Source organism: Cynara cardunculus (genome assembly GCF_001531365.2).
Source record: "Cynara cardunculus var. scolymus isolate 2C chromosome LG 9, CcrdV1, whole genome shotgun sequence".
NCBI lineage: Eukaryota > Viridiplantae > Streptophyta > Magnoliopsida > Asterales > Asteraceae > Cynara > Cynara cardunculus.
The window spans coordinates 9,199,828-9,224,043 of record NC_037536.1 but is presented as its reverse complement, the minus strand read 5'-3'; the positions used below and the strand labels follow the sequence as shown (position 1 = coordinate 9,224,043).

Below are 24,216 nucleotides of genomic sequence, written 5' to 3'. Positions count from 1 at the left end.
AATTAAAGAAATTATATAAAAAAATAAGAATTTTTAAATAGTTGATTTGATACTAATATTGATATATATTTTTTAAAATTTTTATAAAATTTTTAAATTTATATTTTATTCAAAAATAAAATCATATATGTTTTCTTAAAAACATATAAAATCATATTATAACATCGACAATGACAGAATAAAATAAAATATTAAAATCAAGATGTCTCTTATTGCATTGTGTGAGTACCCTCTTAGTTATGAATAAATCATTCATCATTAATGAGTATTATTTATCATGAATTATTAATTTATCATGGACCATGAATTGATCATTCATCATTCATGGGTTATTTATCATGAATGATCTATCATCATTCATCATTAATGTGTATTATTTATCATGGACCATGAATTGATCATTCATAATGAATGATGTATCTTTCATCATGAATAGTTCACGAATATACACCTTCATTATTCATGACTAGTTGTATATCCGTGCAATGCGGCGGGATGTGGAATTTTGAAAAGATGTAAACAAGCATATCGATTACGGATAAAAATTTGTCTTTTGTTCTATCAAGATATGTATTTGAAAAGATGTAAAAGGTTCTATCATGATATATATTCAACTTCCCGTGCAATGTGGCATGATGTAAAGGTTCTATCATAATATATATTCAATTTTTTGCAAAATATCTTTGAAATAGTTGGTGGTTCACATTTATGTCAAAATCCGAAAATGAAAAAATTAATGCAATTTCTCATTCAGAAAGTCTAAAATTTATGTTGAACAAAATAGAAATTAGAATCATGTTTTTATCATACACAATCATCATTCAAAACTTCTTGATACACCACATTTGATGTGTAGACTCCATCCTGCTTGAACTTTTTGGTAGGTTTCACTAATACCTTCGTATTGCCACGTGATATCCCTCTGGACAATGCCACGTAAAATTGGCCTTGCGAGAATACCGATTCCGGTAGATAAACACCTATCATCGGAATTGTCTGTCCTTGAGCTTTATTGATTGTCATGGCAAAACAAAGTCGAACGAGAACTTGTTTTCTCTTTAATTTAAAGGGAAACATATCATGTTCAGAAGGAAATAGAGGAATTCTTGGTAAAATAACCCTCTTACCAGCATGCTGACCAACAACTATTTCTGCATCGATAGCATTCTGCTGAAAACTTCTACAATAGTATTATCGGACATCCAATTTTAAGCCGGAGGTAATGAGGGAACAAACCGCTAACAGTCAGTGAGTTTAAGAATTCCATCGGATATATGTTATTCTTGTCATCTTCTGCTTCATCAAAACTATAGTAAATTTTTTTCTCTCCACAAAATCTTTCAATCAACTAATCATTAATCTCGTCGACATGCTCATTTTTAGTTGTTAGTATCGCCCTCGAAATGATATAATCTGAAGCAGTCTCGTAGGTTTGAAGAGAAGGGAAATATTGCATCAATCAAAGCATCCTTCGATTCATTTTTATTTGTGTAAGGAATGGTCATGTCATCAGATATGCGAATAAAGTTTCCGTCTACTGATTCTTCACCTCCATTGCCGACACGTAACAGAAAATCCGAAAACCATGGATCAGTAAGTGCTCTCATATTGATCGTTAACCGTAACTTTTTAATCGAAGACCAAATAGGTGACATCCGTAGGCTTGAGTCTACGATCTATGCTCGAAAGCCATGTCTCATTACTGGCAACACCTGTCTAAAATCACCTCCCATAATCATTATTTTCCCACCAAATGGGAGTCTCACCCTCAGTGATGTCTTGCATTGTTCTATCCCAGATGATTATTTTTGCAACTCGAAATAGTTGAGCAGTTCCGCTTTGTTTTTTTATATTGCACAGGGGAATCTTGAATTGAGAGTGAGCTGTTCTCCCCCCGGCATGTTATTAGCGGCAACACTGGATGAAGCGGTTGCGAGAGCAATAAGTCCACGGGAACGAACATTAGCTAGCAAAGCTCTATACAAAAAAAAAAAAAATCCAGTTCCACCCGGTCCATCTACAAAAAACACACCTGAACAATCATTATCTACATGCCTCATGATCTCATCAATTTCATGTTTCTGGTCGGAATTTAGAGAGTTTCAGGCATGTTAAGTCTTCGTCTTGCACAATTATGGAGTACTTCTCTTGTACCTCACGAAATTCTCGTAATTCTAAATTGACGGCTGCATTTAAACTTGGAAGATCAAAATCATCGAGGTTTATACCCATAGATTGTAAAAAGACTGAGATGTCTGTAAGAACCATAATTCGGACTCCCTCAACATTTTCGTAGTCTCGTCTATAATTTTCTGATAGTGAATCATAATGTTCATCCCATAACTTGCGAACATCTCCCGGCTCACAATAAATCAAGATCGTCACGAATAATCGTCTAAGAGCATTGGGAAACTAAAATAAGGAAGCATCGGCAAGACAATGCGATAAATTATCGTCGGTCTCTATTAAACATCTCTCAAGAGCTGCTTTTCGAAATGTCGGATGTATTATGCCATTAACCGTGTAAAATAATTAACCTAATTCTATCTCCTAACAATACAGATGAATCTTTACAAAAACTCATCTAGCATCAACGATAGGTATTGGACGTTTGTCCTTCACCATATGGCCATCCAAGACAGGATTGGACTACAACATATAAAGCAACAGTGTAAGTGGTCTCAATAACGTTGAAACATTTACAAAGTTTAATAAAAAATATGAAGTTTTTTTATGCTGCATGAATCCCGTCGAAAGAGGATTTTAAACCGTAGATTAATTGTTTTAATAAATAAAAAAATTCATTCACTTTAGAAAGTAAAACACTTATTTCTGCAAATAAAAATTTGAATGTCGTGGTTATTGAAAAAACCTCTCTTCATTCTTGGCGTTTGGTTCACAGATCCTGGAGGAATCTGATGGAATTGGAATGTTGAATTCTATTGACCAAATTCCATTTACTCGTTTGGTTCATTCTTTTTCACGAAAGGAATCTTCAAAATCCTACAAATTTCACAAATAAAGGAATTTAACATTCCTTAGCAACTACATGGTATTTTGATGGAATGGAATCTCTATCTTCATTATACCAAAAATGCCTTTAAACTAATATACTTTAATCTCATAAAACTCAATATGACCATCGTCGACCACCTCCGACCACTATTGATCTGAACCACCCCCGATCACCACCACCGACTACCACTGGTCTGAACCACCACCAACTACCACCGATCTAAACCACCGCCGATCTGAACCACCGCCAACTACAACCGATCTGAACCACCGCCGACCGCCACCACTGACTACCACCGATCTAAACCACCGCCGACCACTACCAATCTAAACCACCCTGTTGATCTAAACTACCGCTGACCACTACCGATCTAAACCACCATCGACACCATTGATCTGACTCACCGTCAATCTGAACCACTGCCGATAACCGCCATTTGAACCACCACTGATCTGAACCACTGTCGACCATCGCTATCTAAACCATCACGGACCACCATCGATCTAAACCACTGCCAACTACTATTGATCTGAAGCACTACCAATCTAAACCACCATTGACCATCACCGATCTAAGCAACCACCGATCGTCACCTGAACCACAATGGACCACCATCGATCTATATCACTACCAACCACGGACGACTACTATCGATCTAAATCACCGTTGGGTGACCACCACCTATTTGAACAACCACCGCCAACTACCGTCAATTTAGTAACATCGTTTGGCTTATGGTTACATTTGAGTTGTATATTTATATTGTTTTACATATTAAATAATTATTTTATTAATTTTTTTTTGTTTTTAAAAAATAGAAATTTTCAAAAAAGGGCATTTTGATGATTTACCAATATTTTATTCCAATTCTAAAGCTACATTCTGTGAACCAAACAGACATCCCAATTCCTTAACATATTCCATTCCAATGTCTGCCAACCAAACAAGTGGTCAAACTTGACAACATTTCATTCAAATTCATTCAAAGTCAAATTCCTTTAACATATCTCATTTCATCCAAAAACATTCTGCGAACCAAACGCCACCTAAATGTTGCAATATAAATGACAAATACAATTTTAGACACACACATAATTATTATACTTTTTAGTTAACCAAATAACAATTTTACCTTTTAAGTAATTTATTTCACTTCAAAACTCTTAAATATTTATACATTAATTGTCACACCCCACTAAAGCGGAAACACGAGATGTAACAGGTAAGCGTGTCACAACAACGGTTAATAAATAACACTTTTCAAATTTTACAAAATAAATCGAGTTTAACACCAATAACCAAAATGGGATAGTATATTTCTTATACAAAAACTTCAAATGCGAACTTAATCGGTCTTGCCACAAGTATGCTCCCAAAACAGTTCATTTCTTACTTATTATCTGAAAAGCATGGAACATAAAACAACGTCAACTACAAAGAGTTGGTGAACTCACGGGTTTTCACATGCACAAAATATTACAATGCATAAATCATTTATTTGCAAACTTATACGTAAACTTTTGCACTTAATAAATGTAAATCTACCACGATGCTTAACTTGAGACGCTACTGAGCCTTACCTGACCAATATGCCCCATTATTTTACGAACAACCATAAGTAGCCCGCACACTTATTTAGGTCCCACAGTTCGCAGTAGTACTAATTCAGCGGTGGTCCAAATTCCATATGATTAGACTAAGAAAACATAGGTAATGTGCACCCCTTTCTGGGTGGTACTGTCAACACAATAGCGGCTATCCACAATACCACAGCCCGAGGACGTGCCCGAGTTAACAAGTAGCGTTTACGGACGGGGACTTTATTTGGAAACATACTCCCAAGCACATCAATTTAGCATTTATTTCATAGTGCAAAAACAATCAATATTTCATGACATAATAAACTTGACTAAACAGTTCTTTAGTCCGATGGTTTCAAACAAAGCTTGACTAAACAGTTCTTTAGTCCAATGGTTAAATAAATAAACGGTATAGTTTGCTTAATCTCATGCTTTTTCCCCGATTAAAAAACGTAAAGCATTAAAAAGTGGGGCCGTGAAAACTCACTGGTTTGATGATGAATATCCAAGAAGATGATGTCTGAAGCTCTCAACGTCCGCCCTACCTTCCTAAACAGACCAATATTTAGATCACCTATGAGTTTTTGACAAAGATAAAGTCAAATTGCATCCTATGTAATGTCATCGGATTTTTATGAATTAAAGTTGATATTTTATTAAGTATTCTAAAATAGTCCAAAAATTATATATATTAAAAGAAATCAAAATCCTTTACTCAAAAGCTGATTTTTGGACAGATTAAATTATGTTCCAAGTATTTTTGGGTTTCACAAAATACTATAAATAGGAACCTTCCAAAAGTTATTTTATGTCCATAATCCAAAATAATGAGATCAACCGGCTTTTTCCAAATATCAAGAAATTTGAGTGGGTTTAAGTCACTCATAATTACCCTATAACCTTGAGTTACACAACCCCCAAAATAGATTACACACTCTTCGAGTGACAGCCATTTGGGGTCTAAACTCATCATTTTTCAAGGATCTTAATTCTATTTTCAAACTAACAAATACGATCAGTCTCTAGAAAATATTTCTCGATTCCATTAAATTTTGAAGATGATATGACCGATTTAAGATGCATGCAAGATTCTGCCATACTTCAAAACATAACTTTACATGCTCAAACTTCGTATGCAATGGGTTTCTCCTACTTTAGAGTTCAAAGAACATGGATCATAGATTATCATCTTTTTTTGAAGACATTTTCATGTCTTTGATGTATAATCTCCCCTTTTTAACTCTCCAAAAATTTAACTACAAGATCAAGAAGTAGGAGTAGGAAGACGAAAACTTTTGTTATTCTATAAAAGTAAGATAACTAGTATCATACCTTGTTCTTAAAATCTTGAATATTCTTCAAGATTGACAGAATTCTTAAAGTCTTGCTTGGGGATGGAATCGGCTGGAAGGTGGTTGATTTTAGAGAGATATTAGAGAGATGAAAAAAGTTTTAAGCTGATGATAATTGGAAATGAGAGTTTTCAAAGGGTGTGGGGTATTTAAATGAGGATTTTAAAGAGGAAATGGGCTGACCTCTAAAGGCCCAAACCCAAATAAAACTTTTATTTTTCTTGAATAAGGATAAACCCCTATATAATTTACCCAAACATAAATAAAATGACACTATTAATCCCAAAACTCCACCTTTTGATAAATTATTTGGACATTCAAATGGAACTTTTGTATTTTAATTTAAAAATTTATAATATCAACTTTATTTTATTTTGGAGCATTTCTAAAATATTTGACATTACACAAGTTAACTTCATCAGTTACCCGCTGAGGCGTGATCTTCCGAACGAAACTTGGGAACTAAACCAGATGAACTCTAATCATCATGCCTAGATCCTAGTAAAATATAATTCTAAATATAAGATCTATAATAAGGTGCTAACTTGAAGCTCAAAAATGACAGAATGTCAGATTAATTAAGGCTAAATTTAAGAATTTAGTTACTGTTTTGAAACTATAAACTTATTTTAGGACGTTCTTTTGCCGATATTATTACCAGTATTCGTTACTGGGTCATTCATAGCATTACTATACCTTCCCTATGATAAACACATAAAAATATCGACACTTATTTATGGTAATTTACAGGGTGTTTGAGATTGTTTATTTGAAACAACTTATATTTTTGTACAAAAGCAATTATCAACTTATTATAAGTCAGAAGAGTTTAACTTCTTTAAAAACTTATTATTACCAGTTTGACACCGGTATAAGTTGTTTATCTAAACACTCAAAAATGCTTATTATCAGTTTCACACCGAAATAGGTCAATAATTTATTTTTATAAATAATTCCAAACACCCCATTAATGCATAGCTATTTACCATTGAAGACAACCCATAAAAATACGGACACAAATAGCTTTACGATTTAATATGTTTCTCTAATCTACCATATGATCATAAGCTTTTCACAGAAACCCTAAATTTTTAGTGATTGGAGTTGATGTGAAAACATTGACGAAGCATAGGGACAAAAATCGGAGTTAAATTCAAGAAAGAGTGAAAACAAAAAGGAAATTGGAAAAGAATAAAGAGGGAGGACTGCAACGACCAAAGATCCACCTCCTTCCTATCTCCATAAATATGGCGGTCTACGTTTCTTCTTTCATCATCATCCCTTTCCTCCGCCATCTTGACTTTTCCAATCCCAAGTTACTTCCGCGTTAATTTCTCTCAATTCCACAAGGGATCTCGCATTTTCAAACTCTGCTGGCTCATTCGATCCATTCTTCTTCTAGATTATTATCATTCCTGTTTATACAAGTATCGCTCTCTGTCAGGTGATTCTTTCTTCAGATATAGATTTGATCCTCCGATTTCATATGGATTTTGGTGGGTGTTTTTCGATCGTTTTATTGTTTGATCTTTTCGTATTTTAAACGAAAACAGAGGAATCGTTCTTCGCTTATTTCTGCATTCTCGTGAATTTACCTGCTCAATGGTTGTTTATGATTATTATTAGTTTTTTTCTTTCTACTTTTGTTGGTTAATTGCATTGTTAGGGTTAATAATTTTTGGGGTTTAATCGTTGATATTATTATTTTTTATTGTTCAGTTTCTAGTTTGAGCGATTGTTTTTGTCTGTTATATGGATTTAGTCTCTTTCCAATTTCCGTCCCCTTGAAATTTGTCCTTTTTTGTTTGTTTTTTGCAAGATCTTGAAACTGACATATGATTTCTTTGTTTTAATATATATTCCTGATGATTGTTTTTCCTCAGGTCTTAAATCTGTTGGAGAGCTTGTTCTAATGGTGAGCCAAGCTTTAGATTCTTAAATCTTTTGATAAAATGCAATGGAAATTTGATTTGAGTTTTTGAACTTCTATTGTTGATTAGGGGGAAGCTCCAGCTTTTTTTGCTGATGATCTGCAGGCCAGGTTTTCTAATGGGTTTCATTTGAAGCTGAAGGACTTTGAAACAGCCACTGTTGTTGGGAATAAGACAGTATGATGTTGAACCGATTTCTATTTTATTTGATATCCCAATAGATTAATATTAGTCCTCAATTTGAATTACAATTTTTTGTTTTGTTTTTGTTTTAACTAGTATGTCATTGGTGGGATTGATGACCCAACATCAACTGGAGTTCGTATATTTGATAAATCCATTGGTGAATGGTGAGTATGAAGCTTACCAATGGTGTTTCTTGCTTTGATTGTGCTTAAGTTGTTTGTTTTCAACAATTTTGATTTACATAAATCTGTTTTTCTCTTGTGAAGGGTGATTCCAACTGTTCTAGGAACAAAACCGAAGGCATTCAAGAGCCATTCTACCATGCTTTTGAATAAAGATAGAATCTTGATTATTAAAAGCAATTCCAAATCTAATGACTCTGCTTGGTTTCTTGAGGTGGGTATTTAAAACTTTTGGGGAATTACGTTTTATGCTATTCTTTCTTTCAAACACACTTTTCTCAAGCCAGGGGTCTTCATGGAAAGAAATGCTCTACTATGCCCACCTCTAGGTGGGATATAACGGGCTAGTTTGGTTTGGTTCGGTTTGGTTTGGTTCGGTTCGGTTCGGTTTGGTTTGGTTTGGTTTATGTGATGATTTCATGATATAAGCTCATCATTAAGTATATCTAGGTGGACACACAATTTGTTCGAGATCAGAAGAAGAAATTTGGAACTGAGGTAGTTGCTTGGAGTAAGGGTGTTATTGGTGATGCCGAAAGGCCTATAGTAATTAGTGGGCCATCTGGTGTGGGGAAGGGTACACTAATTAACATGCTAATGAAAGAGTTCCCATCAATGTTTGGGTTTTCGGTTAGCCACACAACACGTGCACCAAGGGAGAAGGAGGAGAATGGTGTTCATTATCATTTCACCGACCGAAGTGTTATGGAGGAGGAGATTAAAGCTGGGAAGTTTCTCGAGTTTGCTGCAGTACATGGAAATCTTTATGGGACTAGCATAGAAGCTGTTGAGATAGTTGCCGATGCTGGAAAGGTATATATATCTTGACTCATTAGACTCGTCTTCTTTGTTCTATATGCATATACAAAGATTATCACAACCTCAATCCCAAAAAGATATCTTTTGAGCACATGCTAGTGCTTAATTTGTAGAAAGATTCTATATCTAAATATTTGAATCTCTAGAATTCAAAATTATTCAATTTACATATAAATTTTGTGACAGCCTCGGCATGTTTTTCCTTTTCCAACTAATTATCACTTGGTCAAGCCATGGAACTAGAGTTTCCTCCCCCCTTGAGCCTTGTTCCACCAGGGTTCCACGGTCGAGTATTCCACCGAGTGAAAAATGACCAAACTTAATTCAAATAGCGGAAGTAATGAAACATGAGTTCAAGAACCATGTTCTTTTGGAACAGGGTGATCCCAGACTAATCCCATGGAAAATTGCGAGTGTAGGCTTAAGGTAAAACTCCCAGTGGCCACAAGCGTATATGTATATGGCAGGATTTGAACCCGGGTTGATTTTATCATCCACTTGTTCTTATCCCCCACAATACCACCCTTGTGGTTAAGAATCATGTTCGGGTCACTATTTATGTGGTTTTTTTACGGTTTTGTTTGCTTGACCATGTAAAAAATTCAAGATAGGTAAAAGATGCAACCTAAGTTCAAGAAATATGTTCAGTTCACCCGGGTTGCACTTCTTAGTATGTGAACATGTGAAAATAAGCCAAATGAAACAAAACGAGCCCAGTGTATCCCATCTAGAGATAAGGTTTGGAATGGTTGGAATATACGCATACCTGCCCTCTACCCCACAAAACATCTCAGTAGTTAAAGCAAGTGAATGAWTTGAAATTCGAGTTATTTCACGGAATGACTATATATTGTAAAGTGGTTGTTTCCATGAAGACCCTGACATGTGGAAAATGATGACACTTGATTCAAAATAAAGATAAGAATGCAGTGTGTTTCAAGAATCATGTTTTTAGTCGATGTTTACATGGACTTGTGATATTGTTTGCATGACTATACGAAAAATTCTTGATAAACGTGTATTAAAATGAGGTGTCCTCATGTTTTACTTAAGATAGTGAGTATGATTTTCTGTAGAGATGCATCCTTGACATTGATGTTCAAGGGGCAAGGTCCGTGAGGGCTAGTTCACTTGAGGCTATTTTCATCTTTATTTGCCCACCCTCGTTTGAGGAGCTTGAGAAGCGCCTTCGTGCAAGGTTTGAGCTATAATCTTAAAACCATTATCGAAAAAATCTTTGTCTTAGTTTTTTTGTTATCTATTAATCAATTCTTCGATTTGCTCAAACAGAGGGACAGAGACCGAAGAACAGATCCAAAAACGACTCAGAAATGCCAAGGCTGAGCTTGAACAAGGAAACTCTCCTGGCCTTTTCGATCATATTTTGGTGAATAATGATCTTGAGGCTTGTTATGAACGACTTAAGGTGAAATTACTTTCTTGCTTATTGTTTTTTCTTTCTTAAGCTCTGAATGCGTATTGAATCTGATTTATTTCTTAATAGAAAATTCTGGGTCTGAATGGAAGTATGGATGTTACCCCAAAAACACGTAAGTTTTTTTATGTTTGCCAGAACTTGCAATTTACTCCCTCCGTCCCAAAATGGATGTCCACAATGTTTTAAAATTGTGCAATTATTACATTTAATAATTAACTAAATGACAGTTTACCCTTATTGATCGGGTGAATAATGAATTTCTGATTTGTCCATATCACAATTAAGGGTAAAATTGGAAAATAACGCTTTTGAAAGTGGACACTTTTTTCTGGACAAACTAAGATAGAAACATGGACAGATATTTTGGGACAGAGTGAGTAATCTCTTAACCACCAATAGGGAAGGTTTTTCATGGAGCTTTTGAATTGTCGAATCCAGCAACAGAGGTGTTTGCTTTGCCAATGGAGTTGTCATTATCCATAATCGATGAAAAGATCCTGATAAACAGTGGGAATGCTGATCAGAAGTGAGTACAAAACCAATGCAAACTCTTCTCATGAGTTGAAATGAATACCTTTATTCATTATGAAGATATTTGATCATGCAGGATCGTGCTCGACTTATCTTCTATGAAAGGCGGGGCACCTGGCCGGACTAGAGGACTGTACATGTCCACTACTGGTCTGCATTCAGACGATGTCACCAATGGCAACTTCTAGGCTGATTTCTTCGGTACTAACTCCAATCATGAATTCCTTTTCAATTTATTATTTCAACCAAGACCCGAAAGAATTAACTCCAAGAGGTGCAAATGCTAGTAGTTTTTTGCCACGATTGCCGGCATTCCGCCCATTATTCTTTGAGATTTGAAGTCATTTTGATGATGTGGAAGTAGCACAATTTAGTTGACCAGAACTGGATCTCAAACCCATTTCCTGTGTTTGAAACTGATCGATTCTTTAAGCATGGAAACATATTTTTTATTTTAGGAAGGATTGGTGATTGGCCATTTCTTGTGGGTGTCCAAGATCTTGTTTTCTTTACATGTTGGTGTCTGGTTCTAAAAGGTTAGGTCTTGTGGCATGTTCCTGAGTGGTGGTTGGCTGATTGCAATAGTTGGGGGGCTGGCCACATTCAGGGACCCCACTTGAATGTCCACTAAATTAGATGTAAATGGATGCACCAGAAGACTAATAATGCCTACCAACCAATCCGGCAGTGGGGGTGCTAAATGGTCTGGTCCTACTTGAAGGACTCGACCAAGACTCACAGACTCCATAATGACTGCTATGTGCACAGACACTTTTATTTTGTAGTGAAACTTTTTGGGCAATCTTCCTTTCTTGCACACACTTTTCAGAGACAGGTGTCTTCACAAATACAACCATTCAGATTTTTTTGGGTAGAGGTCAGGTCTGCTTAAACAATACCCCTTCAAACCCCACGTTTAGGTCGGATATACTGAGCTCTTTTGGTTTCGTTTGGTTTGTTTGTTAGCGAAAGACTAGCCCAAGATTGATTGTGACACCGTTTTGTACAAACCGGTTACTGGTCCAACTATAAAAAGGTTGAAGGGATCAACAGTATCTGGTTCGTCCATATACTAGCCGATGAGTACAGCAATAATTGAAAATGGTTAGGTAAAATGGTCCTGGTTGTGTAAGATGGACCATCAGAGTGTAGTTTTTTGGAATAATTATTCTCTCATAAACTGAGACTTGTCTTATTGTTTCGCTTTTCTGAGTATTGTTTGGCAATAATTTACCAAATTCGCTTTCTTTAGAAGAAAAAACAACATTTAAGGGTTGCGTTTACCAAACGTTTACTCGGGTAAGTGAAGACCAAGCCACGTTACCTTACAGGATGAATTACTTATGTAATTTACTTTTTAAATTACACTTTATGCCCATGTACTTATGTAATTTACTTTATATCTCTTACTTTTTCATTTTTCATTTTAAATATTTATCATATTAACATAAAAAAATACGTTTATTTATTTTACAAATTCTATCATTGTAGTCGTCTCGTCAATATTTTTAAAATGAGACCAATATCGAATATTTTTGATTTAATGGTATTATTAAATATTATAAACACGTAATGAATTGTTTTTAAACTTATATTTTATACCTTGTAGTTATTTATTTAATTTATTTTATAACTTATTTTTTCATTTTTCATTTTATACCCTTAGCTATATATCTTCTCCATAACCAACCACGTTGGGATATTCAAAATCAAATCATTTTAAATTTTTAAATAACACGTTGTACCCTTATAATTAGTTACTTAATTTATTTTATATCTCTTATTTTTCCATTTTCCATTTTACAACTTTACCATATTAACATAAATAATCGTATATGAGCTAAAATACATTTAAAAAATACGTTTTTTTATAAATTATACCATTACAATCGAAATGAGCCTAATATTGAATATTTGTGTATCTAATCATATTATTAAATATTATAAATACATATGACTTAATTTGTCTTATATTCGAGTAAACTACGATTTCCGTCCCTCTTGTTTTGAAATTTAATTTTTCATTTATATCGTTTATTGTTGGAACAAAAATGTTGTATTCAAGTTTTGGAGCTTAAACAGTTTTAAAATGCTTTGTAATAGTCAAGTGTTGTTGTTTTCTTTTATAGTTTGTAAAGGTAGTTGACCTTTTCTTGTCTTGGAAGCTGCTATAAATAGCAATGATTGTTGGTAGTTAGGTTGGTTAAAAAAAATCAGTTGTTGAATTCATTCATACATAGCACCTTGAAAGATTGTAATTAAGAACACTGTTCATACAGTTTATCAATTGAAGCAAGCCGACAGACTTATTTCTTCAATCTTGTTCTTGATTCTTGTATGAATTGCTAATTAGACTTGAAATCTGGGATCACAATTGGTATCAGAGCTTGAGGCGGAATTGAAATTTGAAAAGAGATCCATGGAACAAGCTCAAAATGAATTTTCAATTAAAGTCAAAGAGCTTAATGATGAAATTTCTGAATTGACCATGCGTTTGGTTTGCAAAGACAAATTGCATGACTCCAATTTGCAAAAGATCCAGGATCTCGAAAAGGATTTAAATTCTAGTTTTGATAAACGAACCAAACTTATGAGTCAAATCATGCAGCTTGAGAAGGTTATCAAACAACTTTTAAGTTTAGATTCTAAAATTTTGGGAAGGAAGAGGACCTCCTCTCTTGTCGTAGGACGACAAGAGGATTCAGTACAATCGCGTGGATACCGTGTAGGCAATGGGCCAAGTTCGTTGCTAGATTCAGATACGACATCAAAGGGTTGTTTGTAACTGGTAAAATTTTGAAACACCTATCCTACCCGTTTTGTATGGATCTTTGGAGGGATATAGTTATTTTCCGTAGAGTGTATGGCTCTCGTATCCCAACAACGCGGTCCACCCAGCATCCAGGCGACCAACCCTACAGCGCTTAAGCTTCCTAAAAAGGATGCTCTCCTTCTGTTGGATTTCATGTTCATCTTCACAATCCGACCCGCCTTCCAGTAGCTTAAGAGGAAAGTTGTTCGGTTCACCTTTTGCTCGAGTTTTCCAAGCTATTAACCCTAAGAACCACCTGATTTATCCCAAGTCACTTCCCGACTTAAACCAATCTAACCCGAGGCTACCAACAAACATTTGAACAGTATTTTTCAAACTTAAACCTCTAATTTAACGTAACTTCTAAAAATACGAAAGTTATAAAATTTTACGGGTGTTAGCTAAATTCATTCCTAGTTCTCTTAAAGTAAGGCTCTAATACCAACTTTTAATAGCCTCAAAAATCGGAGAAAATTTAAACCCAAAAACTTTGTATATAATTCAAAATACGAGCTTTACCTTCAAAAAGGAAGGAAGGCTGATGAATTATAAATTTGTAAGTATGGGATTAAATAATTAAAACCTCCTAATATAACTCACACTAGAATTAGATTATAGTCGGGTGCTACTGAACCCCAAAAATCATTATGCCTAAAGACTCGAAAGACACTAAAAAAATGCTAACCCAACCTATGAGTGTATCGGCACCAAACACTTCACTCAAGCGTCCTTAGTCCTACCAGTAAAAGAACCTGACATACATGTTGATAAGAAAAAAAAAATGTTAGGCTTAAAGTTTAGTGAGTTCAAACAGTTCAAAAAAAAGGTTATAAAATAATAAGCTTGAAAGCATAATCTTTGCATGATGTAATAATATAAAATAACCAGTTGTCATAAAAGGCAAAAAAAACCAACACATCTTGCAATGACAGGGGAGAGCCGTTTCCAATAATAGTGACGGAACACAAAAGTAAACCGCATATCTATGTTCACGAGCCCAAGTACGGATCAATGATTATCTATTTCAACCTTTCACGGTCTACGACCTGAGATCCCTAATGATCCTAGCATATGCTCGTTACTAGAGAATTACACCCTAACAGTCAATAGCCAATGTTCGATCCCATAAGATTCCTTACCACAATTTCCTGATGGCTCGGTGTTTCTTTTCTAGTCAAAAAGCTGGAATAACATTATATTTCCATGACCAATAAAACCGAATCATATGCCTATGAATCCAGTGATTAAATATAAACATTTGATATGTATATTGTTTTAAAAGGGTAGAATGAACCCATAAAGCTAGGTTGAACTTAAACCTGGAAACCAAGCAAACCCAAAGAAATCTTGAATCGTTAAACCCCACTCTAGACCAAGCCTTGAATGGCTCAACGCACTTCCAAAATTGCCCAAAAATCTTGACAAAATTCCCTTGATTGAGAGAGAAATGAAGGAGATGAAGAAAATTGATGAACCCTAGCCCTACAACATTTTATGCTCCATGGTTTGAAGGCTCTCTGCTCACGATTGTGCCTGTGTCCCTATCGCTGCCACTATCACCCGAACACACACACTCTTGGTACATATTGTGCTATTGTGACCCTCCCTGCTATCATGACGTATATTAATATCTCCCTGACACACATTCTTGGTACATTTGGTGTTATGTGCCCTCTATCATGATAGATGTTACCATCATTGTTACTATCCCCAGGACACATACTCTTGGTACATTCAATGCTATAATGGCTATTATCGAGAGAAATGTCACTATCCCCCAAACTCCATATTTTACTGAATCACTAGGACAAAACAGTTCAGGATGTTACACTAAATATATAAATATCATGTCTCTCCAAACAGAATGAACACACAACTTTCTAGCTACAATAGGCCAACTTACTATAAAACCAGGTCGTTTTTGTTGTAACATCGAGAACTTTATATGAAATATAATACCAATGAAAGAGTCCCCTTGTAGTTAAATCTTTATGTTATATATATACTCTTTTGAAACAGATCAAACCTTTTATCTCTCGATGTACCATCAACCTTAAACCTGTGTTCTTATCTAATGGTAATCATTTCGAGTCACTTTAAGGTCACGGGATATTTTCCTATCTATTCTCTAGATCCCTTTGGAATTAGTCGAGGAGCACACAAGCTGCCTCGGATACACACGATTAACCAAAAACAAATCTCAAATTTGCTCTTGGTGGTATGTGTTGACTTATTGATCGTCATTTGGTAGTAAATGTCTTAGTAATCATATGTATTATTTGGCTACAACCCTCATAAATCTAACACAAATAATTAATGCAAAGTTCTAGCACACGAGTAAACTTTTTACTTGAAAAGGTAGTCTATGACGGGAAAAAAAACTGTACAAAACATTATCTCAATCACAAACTTTCTGATGATGTTATGACACAGATACTAGGTGTTCACTATTGCATATCGACCCAAACAGATATCAATGTACCTCCAGGGTTGTATTTTTAGGGTACACCGTGTTTAGACTTCCCTTAACCCTTAATATGGGTTTCCTTTAATCCAAAAAACAATGAAATGCCATAAGACTGAGGCACATATTATTGAAACCTAAATCACTTTGTTGTTCTTTTACTTTTCCACTTTATGATATAACAAGATTAGAAGAAAGAGCGTTTTGTAGGAGCTCGACCAACAGCTCTCATCAAGCTGGCTATTTCCAAAACCCTAGCCACTTTGGTTCCCCTTTTGGCCTCTGCTGTTGCTCGTCTTTCCTCTGCTTTTCTTCTCGCTTTTGCCACATCATTTTGCATCTTCTCCATTGCTTTTGCTCGTTTTTCCTCCAACTTCCTCTACATGACATATATGATATGGTCACTTGATAGAATTTGACAAAAGAGCTACCTTGTTTGTAGTTAATCATGTATATATAATGATCAGACTTGTTCAGGTTTCATATGTTGTTAAAGAGTGTCTTATAGAACTTAATTATCGATATCTAATGAAATAAGACTAATAATGAGACATATAAAATGAAGATATTAAAGTGTTGGATCAATTAAAGTTTCAAATGAGTTTATTTAGAGTGAATATATTATAAAAATAGTGTTATGCAACAATTGATGATGCCAACTCCAATTTAAACTTCGATTTATTGGAAATAATCGTGTCGGTTGCGATTTTGTTTATTGTTTGGCAAGAAAAAAACGTACTGAAACTTCAGCATAGTTACAGTTCTGCTTACACAGAGGAAAAAAAACACTAAAATACAAAAGCCAGTGCGCATGAAGTCACGGATAGGAAAATGGGGCACAAATTTTTTGAGCAGTTTACAAAAGGCAAACTTACAAAGGGAGTGTTTGGGATTGCTTATAAAAACAACTAATTGACTTATTCCGGTGTGGCATCGGTAATAAACATTTTTGAGTATTTGGATAAACAACTTTTACCGGTGTCAAACCGGTAATATGAAGTTTTTGAAGAAGTTAAACTCTTCTGACTTATAATAAGTTGATAAGTGCTTTTGTAAAAAAACATAAGTTGTTTCAAATGAGCAATTTCAAACATAAATACATCAAAATATATTTTTGATAGTTGTTTTAAATGTATGTTTTTACAAAAACAACAATTGAATAAAATAAAAATAATATGATTAATATAAATATATATGATCAAATAATTGCTTTCTTTTGTCTGTTTGCATTGTGATTTAAATATGCAAAAGTAAGATAATGTTACTTATTTTGTAAAGAAAACAGTTGCAAGTCAAAAGTTGCAAAAAGAGTCCTATAGTTTTGTTTTATTACACTTTAAGTACCTCAACTTTTTTCATCCATGAAGTGGACTTCTGAACCTGTTCTCTCTCCCACCCATTAATGATCGCATCGTCCCGCTTGAAACGGTTGTTGATCTTTGCGATCTTAGCGTTCTGCCATGCCGATATCTTCGATTCCACCTCCTCTTTCTTCACCCTCTGCACCGACGACCCATCACTATCGCCACCTCCACCACCACCACCACCACCGGTGCTAATCAAACTCATCCCACCACCACCACCGCCGCCGCCACCATCACGTCTAGTCGGAGACGCCACCCTGGGGTTATTATCGGCAACGATCGCCAACGGGTTGGTTTCTTCCTCTCTAATCCTCTCCAAGTTAGTTGGCTCGTTGTGTTCGTTAACATCGATGTCGTTTCCTGCAAGTACCAAGGCGTTAAACTCCCTACTCATTGTGGTGAAGTTTTCGGTTTCGGTGGTGGCTACGGACGGAGCTGATGATCTGTGGCTTGCTGTTTCCCAAGTTTCTCTCCGACGAGGGTGGTACGGTGGTGGTGGTGTTAGAGCATGGATTTCTCTTATGTTTTCATCATCATCATCATCATCATCATCTGGTTGTTGATGGTGGTGGTGGTGGTGGTGGTGGTGGTCTTGTGGTGTACTGGTGGAAGCAGCTTCAATGAACATGGTGGGTGTTTAGGGGATTGTAGAAAAGGGTTTGGATTATGATTAGGGTTAAGCAAATATGAACCACACATATGGTGGAACTTGCATGGAGTAAAGGCAAACTAAAGGAAGATTTTTATTGTCCCCATGAAAATGAAGTTGCAGAAAAAAAAAATATATATATATATATATATATATACACACACGGAGAGGAAATGCCCCAGTCATAAAACCAAAAACTTTTATTGATTAGCTTAAATTGTTCTATTTTCACCATCATCTTACATGGTTTCCCTTCAGTTTCATATAGCCATATGCTTCCCTCCCCCAAGTCTCATCCAACGTGCCCCTACCCCATTAATTTCTTGGATCCGCCACTATATATATATATATATATATATATATATAAACTTTTGGCATTAACATTTGTCATTTTGCAAGAAATTAATTGATAACGACCATCGATCTAAATTTTGAAAAATAGTAACAAGTGCTTTGTATCGGTTACATATTGATGGTCCAAAGGTACTCGATCAAGGAGCAAAAAGATTTCAATTTCTAGTTTAAAAAAAACAAAGGTTTAATTTATCTCGATATGGAGAGGGAGAGAGAGAGAGTCAAATATAATCATATATATATATATATATATATATAAAGAGAGAGAGAGAGAGAAACTGACTTGGGATCATGTGAGAACAAGAGTTTTTCGTGAGACCCGTAAGACCGATTCTCAACCATTGGACTACATCTACAATCTGACAATCTGAACATTCATAAACGCCACGAGACTTCTCAATAATAACAAAATTGTCATCGTGCAACTTTAGAAACCAAGGGTTTTTCATGAGACCCGTAAGACCAATTTATGTTCATTGATCAACTTTATAAGCTAATGATCTAATGGTCTAAAGTTGCACAGTGGCAATTTTGTGATTATTGAGAAGTCTTGTGGCAATTTTGTGATTATTGAGAAGTCTTGTGGCAATTTTGTGATTATGAATGTTCAGATTGTAGATATAATCCAAATGTTGAAAATTGGTCTTATGGGTCTCACGAAAAATCTTTGGTCTCACATGATCCCAAGTCTATATATGTATATGTATATGTATATGTATATATGGAAGGGTTCAAACAAGAACATCTTCATTTTATGAGAACGCGAGAACACTCTTTTACTATAGACAATTGCATGTGATACTATTATTTCATCACATATGATACACATGCATGTGATACTAAACTAGAGACACGGGAAATTTTCGATTGCGGTCATGGCTGCGGGTTAAGTCCCCCTTACACCATTAAGCTCCCTCGCAAGTATTATCATATGTGATAAGGGTATTGTTGATATGATATTATAATCCATAAAGACCATCACATGTGATGCTAAATCATAGATGCAAACAACTTTTGGCACGGCCTAAGTCGTAGAACACGATGTTTGCACATCACAGGGTCCCCTCACGCGTGTTATCACATGTGATAAGGGTGTTTTGATGTTCTCGTAAATAGAGGTGTTCTTGTTTGAACCTCCACTTATATATATATATATATATATATATATATATATATATATATATACACACGCACACCTAATAGATAAGTGACTTGGGTGATATGTGTCATCTTCTGGTGAGTCAGTTATCTTATTTTCCCGCCTAAACATGTATCTAGACACAGTTTACATTAATGGTTCAATTAGACTCATTTGAACGATCTAGACACAATTTACATTAACAGTTCAATTATATTCATTTGATTAACATATGTCCTCTTATTCAATCAATCCTACTAATTTAGGATGCAATTGATTTTATTCTTTGGTTAATTAATTCGTGTGGTAACTGATTTCCGAAAAAATAATGCTTACTTCTAAGTTTAAATTCAATTTAGTGATAAAGTTTCATTTCTAAATTCAACTTTATTCTAGGGTTAACTTCATTTTATTCTAAATTCAATTTACTGAAAAGTTTTACTTTAGAGTTATTTCAAGAGAATAAGTCTGAAGTCATTATTCAGAGTTAGCTCGCCCAAACTCTGGAGTCTGAACTCTAAAATCCTCTTTTTCAGACTTAGAATTCTGAACTCTAAAGTCTTTTTTTTAGACTTTGAAAAAGAAGTTTGAATTCTTCTTTTCCAGACTTAGAAGTCTGAACTCTGAAGTCTTCTATAATTCTGAAGAGTAGAAGTCTGAAAAGTCATTCTTCAGAGTTAGCTCACCGAATTCTAAAATTTTCTTTTTCGGACTTAGCTCACCCGAACTCCAAAGTCTGAACTCTTTTTTTTTCAGACTTAGAATTCTGAACTCTGATTTAATGGGATTGGTTTTATACTTCAGAGTTTTATTTCAGAGTTATTTCCAGAGTACAAGTCTGAAGAGTCATTCTTCAGAGTTAGCTCACCCGAATTCTGTAGTCTTATTTTCCAAACGAACACCATGCAGGGCCTCTGCATAGTGCATGCAAAGCTTCTAGCTTGCCTATACAGAACTCTGAAGTCTGAAGAGTTTTACTTCAAAATAATTTCAAGAGTACAGGTCTTGTAATAAACTTATCTAGACTTTGAAGATAAGTATTTAAGACTTAGACTTAGTCTTGTAAGCCAGAGCCCCTCTCATTGGTCTGGCTTCTAGATGTCAGAGGTGCTCTGGTTGGTCTTGCTCTGTATGTTGCAAACTTTACCATGAGATCTTTTTCAATTGGGTATTTGAATATCTATGAATTCAAGGTCTTCAGATTTCGTCTTCAGATTTGACACAGACGTTCTTCTAAGTTTAAATTCAATTTACTGATATAGTTTCATTTCTAAATTAAATTTTATTCTAGGGTTAATTTCATTTTAACTAATTATTAATATAGTTTCGTTTCTAAATTCAAGTATGAAGAGTCATTCTTCAGAGTTATTTCAATAGTACAAGTCTTAAGTCATTCTTCATACTTGTACTTTTGAAATAACTCTGAAGAGTAGTTTCATTTCTAAATTAAATTTTATTCTAGGGTTAATTTTATTTTAACTAATTATTAATATAGTTTCGTTTCTAAATTCAAGTCTGAAGTCATTCTTCAGAGTTATTTCAATAGTACAAGTCTGAAGTCATTCTTCAGAGTTATTTCAAGAGTACAAGTCTGAAGAGTCATTCTTCAGAGTTATTTCAAAAGTACAAGTATGAAAAGTCATTCTAAAACAATTAGTTCACCCGAACTCTGAAGTCTGTTTTTTCAAACTTAGTTCACCCGAACTCTGGAGTCTGAACTCTGAAGTCTTTTTTTTCAGACTTAGAAGTCTGAATTCTAAAGTTTTTTTTAGACTTAGAAAAAGAAGTCTGAAGTCTTCTTTTTCAGACTTAGAAGTCTGAACTCTGAAGTCTTCTACAAGTCTGAAGAGTCATTTTTCAGAGTTAGCTCACCCGAATTCTAAAGTCTGAACTCTGATTTAGTGTGATTGATTTTATACTTTAGAGTTATTTCTAGAGTACAAGTCTTCAGAGTCATTCTTCAGAGTTTTACTTCAGAGTTATCTCCATATTACAAGTCTGTGGAGCCATTCTTCAGAGTTAGCTCACCCGAATTCTGAAGCCTTCTTTTCCAGACAAAGCACCATGTAGAGCACCATGTAGAGCCTTTGCATAGTGCATGCAGAGCCTCTACATAGTTCATGCAGAGCCTCTACATATTGCATGCAGAGCTTCTGCTTTGCCTATACAAAGTCTGAAGAGTTTTACTTTAGAGTTATTTTAAGAGTACAAGTCTGAAGTCATTATTCAGAGTTATACTTTAGAGTTATTTCAAGAGTACAAGTCTGAAGAGTCATTCTAAATTTACTTCTAAGTTTAAATTTAATTTACTGATGTAGTTTCATTTCTAAAAATTTAATTTAATTCACTACAACAAAATCGGGTTTATAGGACACTCCCAAATTCTAAATGTCCTAATAGACCTCTTTGTAGGACTTAGTTTATAGGACCAAAAAAATGAAATGTCCTATCTAACGGTGTTGTACTAAGTTTATATGACGTTTTTTATGTCGTAATAAGTTTTTTAGGACACTTTTAATATAAAGCGTCCCGTTATCAACTTTATAAGACACTATTTGAAAATTTGTCCTATAAAAACAAATGTCCTATTAAAAATTGAGTTTATAGAAAGTGTCCTATAAAGTTGCTAATGCGACACTTTGTATTAAAAATGTCCTAAAAACTTGTTAAGACACCAAAAAGCGTCATATAAACTTATTACAACATCTTTAGATATGACGCTTTATATTTTGGGTCTATAAATTAAGTCATATAAAGCGGTCTATGGGAACACTTAGAGATTGAGAGTGTCCTATAAACCAAATTTTGTTGTATTAATTCTAGGGTTAACTTTGTTTTAACTAATTATTGATATAGTTTCATTTCTAAATTCACGTCTGAAGAGTTATACCTTAGAATTATTTCAAGAGTACAAGTCTAAAGTAGCATCGTACTTTCGATGATCATTCATATCTGTAAGATAAGTTCCTGAAATGATTTATTTTTTTCAAATTATCCCGTGTAATATACAAGATCGAACCTAATATATGTATATATATATATATATGTGTGTGTGTGAGAGAGAGAGAAATATTTATACTACGTAGAATAAATAAAAAAATCTTTAAAAAATTAAAATAAAATTTTATACGCAATACGGATAAAGTACATCGCCACTGATCATATTTAATGATATCATTGTTATTATTAATTATTCAAATTAATCAAAATGGGAATTGATTAATTTTAAAGGGTGCTCACGTATACACCAATAATACCAAGTCCACTTAATTGACCAAAAGGTGGCCTGATGTGCCATTCATCAAGTGCTACGTGTCATATATATATATATATATATATATATATAAATAAATAAGGATCGTGTGAGAAATAAAGGAATAATGACAAATAAAAGAAAAAATTTGAATATTTGATCATTTTTAATCTTACGTCTATTTATGAATTACGTTTTACGAGGAAATTGATTCGGTGCATTTCGATGCACCTCATTAGTGTTGATATTCATTTAAGATTGATCCAAAGATAGAGATCTCTTATCGGGTAAGTGTTTGGTAAACGGTCCTTAAGTATAAAAGAGTTTTGGGTCTTAAGATGTAAATGAAAAAGATGGGAGGACCAATATGACAAAATAAAATAAATGGAGGGTTGTAACTTCACAAAGCTATATTTGCCTTTTCTTCTTATGATAGTTTCAAAGTGTCGGCCAAGATGCTAGTCCATAGGGTCCCACCTGAGTAGGTGCTTCACTACCAATTACACCATGAAAAGTGTCACATTCCTAGAGGAAGAAGCCCGTATCACATGGCGCAAATCGATTGGTCTAGGACCCGACAATGAATACCAACGTGTACGGTGTTCCTACCTATTGATATAATAATAGAAACCAGAAACACACGAAATATTATTCATTTATTTAATATATTTTACAATAGGAAATACGTGGATATAAAACAAGTATATATATATATATATATATATATATATATATATATATATATATTTGGGATCATGTGAGACCAATGGTTTTTCGTGAGACCCGTAAGACCAATTCTCAACCCTTGGATTAGATCTATAATCTGAAAATCTAAACATTTATAAACGCCACGAGACTTCTCAATAGTCACAAAATTGCCACCGTGCAATTTAGACCATTAGATCATTAACTTATAAAGTTGATCAATGAACATAAATTGGTCTTACGGGTCTCACGAAAAACTTTTGGTCTCACGTGAACCCAACCCTATATATATAGGGGAGCGTTCAAATAAAAACCACCTAATTTGTACAAACCGTACAAACTTCATTCAACTAATCATAATTTTTCATTTTGTTCATTTTTTTGTAATTATAAGAGATTGATTAATCATTTTTATTGTGGATGATGTTAATCATGGATATTA

General features: G+C 34.4%; 2 protein-coding genes across 4 annotated transcripts; one reads left to right on the top strand and one right to left on the bottom strand.

The window, feature by feature from the left end:
- Positions 1–7,170: 7,170 nt before the first annotated feature.
- LOC112518521 (guanylate kinase 2) lies at positions 7,171–11,496 on the top strand. Of its 3 annotated transcripts, none has more exons than XM_025126242.1 (11): positions 7,171–7,392; positions 7,832–7,863; positions 7,949–8,056; positions 8,159–8,229; positions 8,332–8,461; positions 8,698–9,060; positions 10,143–10,264; positions 10,357–10,492; positions 10,571–10,616; positions 10,949–11,030; positions 11,112–11,496. In XM_025126242.1, exons 2-11 carry the CDS (start codon positions 7,861–7,863, stop codon positions 11,221–11,223), a joined length of 1,173 nt encoding a protein of 390 aa, XP_024982010.1. In that variant the 5' UTR covers positions 7,171–7,392; positions 7,832–7,860; the 3' UTR covers positions 11,224–11,496. The 3 variants fall into 3 exon arrangements, with proteins under 3 accessions (XP_024982010.1, XP_024982009.1, XP_024982007.1); XM_025126241.1 differs by having other exon boundaries at positions 10,943–11,030; XM_025126239.1 differs by having other exon boundaries at positions 10,904–11,030.
- Positions 11,497–16,218: 4,722 nt separating this feature from the next.
- LOC112518615 (remorin 4.1-like) lies at positions 16,219–18,222 on the bottom strand (the record flags this gene model as incomplete). The annotated part of the gene is made up of 2 exons (XM_025126380.1): positions 16,219–16,690; positions 17,656–18,222. Coding segments are annotated over 2 exons (759 nt in total), but the record flags the coding sequence as incomplete, so codon positions are not given.
- Between the last annotated feature and the right edge of the window lie 5,994 nt (positions 18,223–24,216).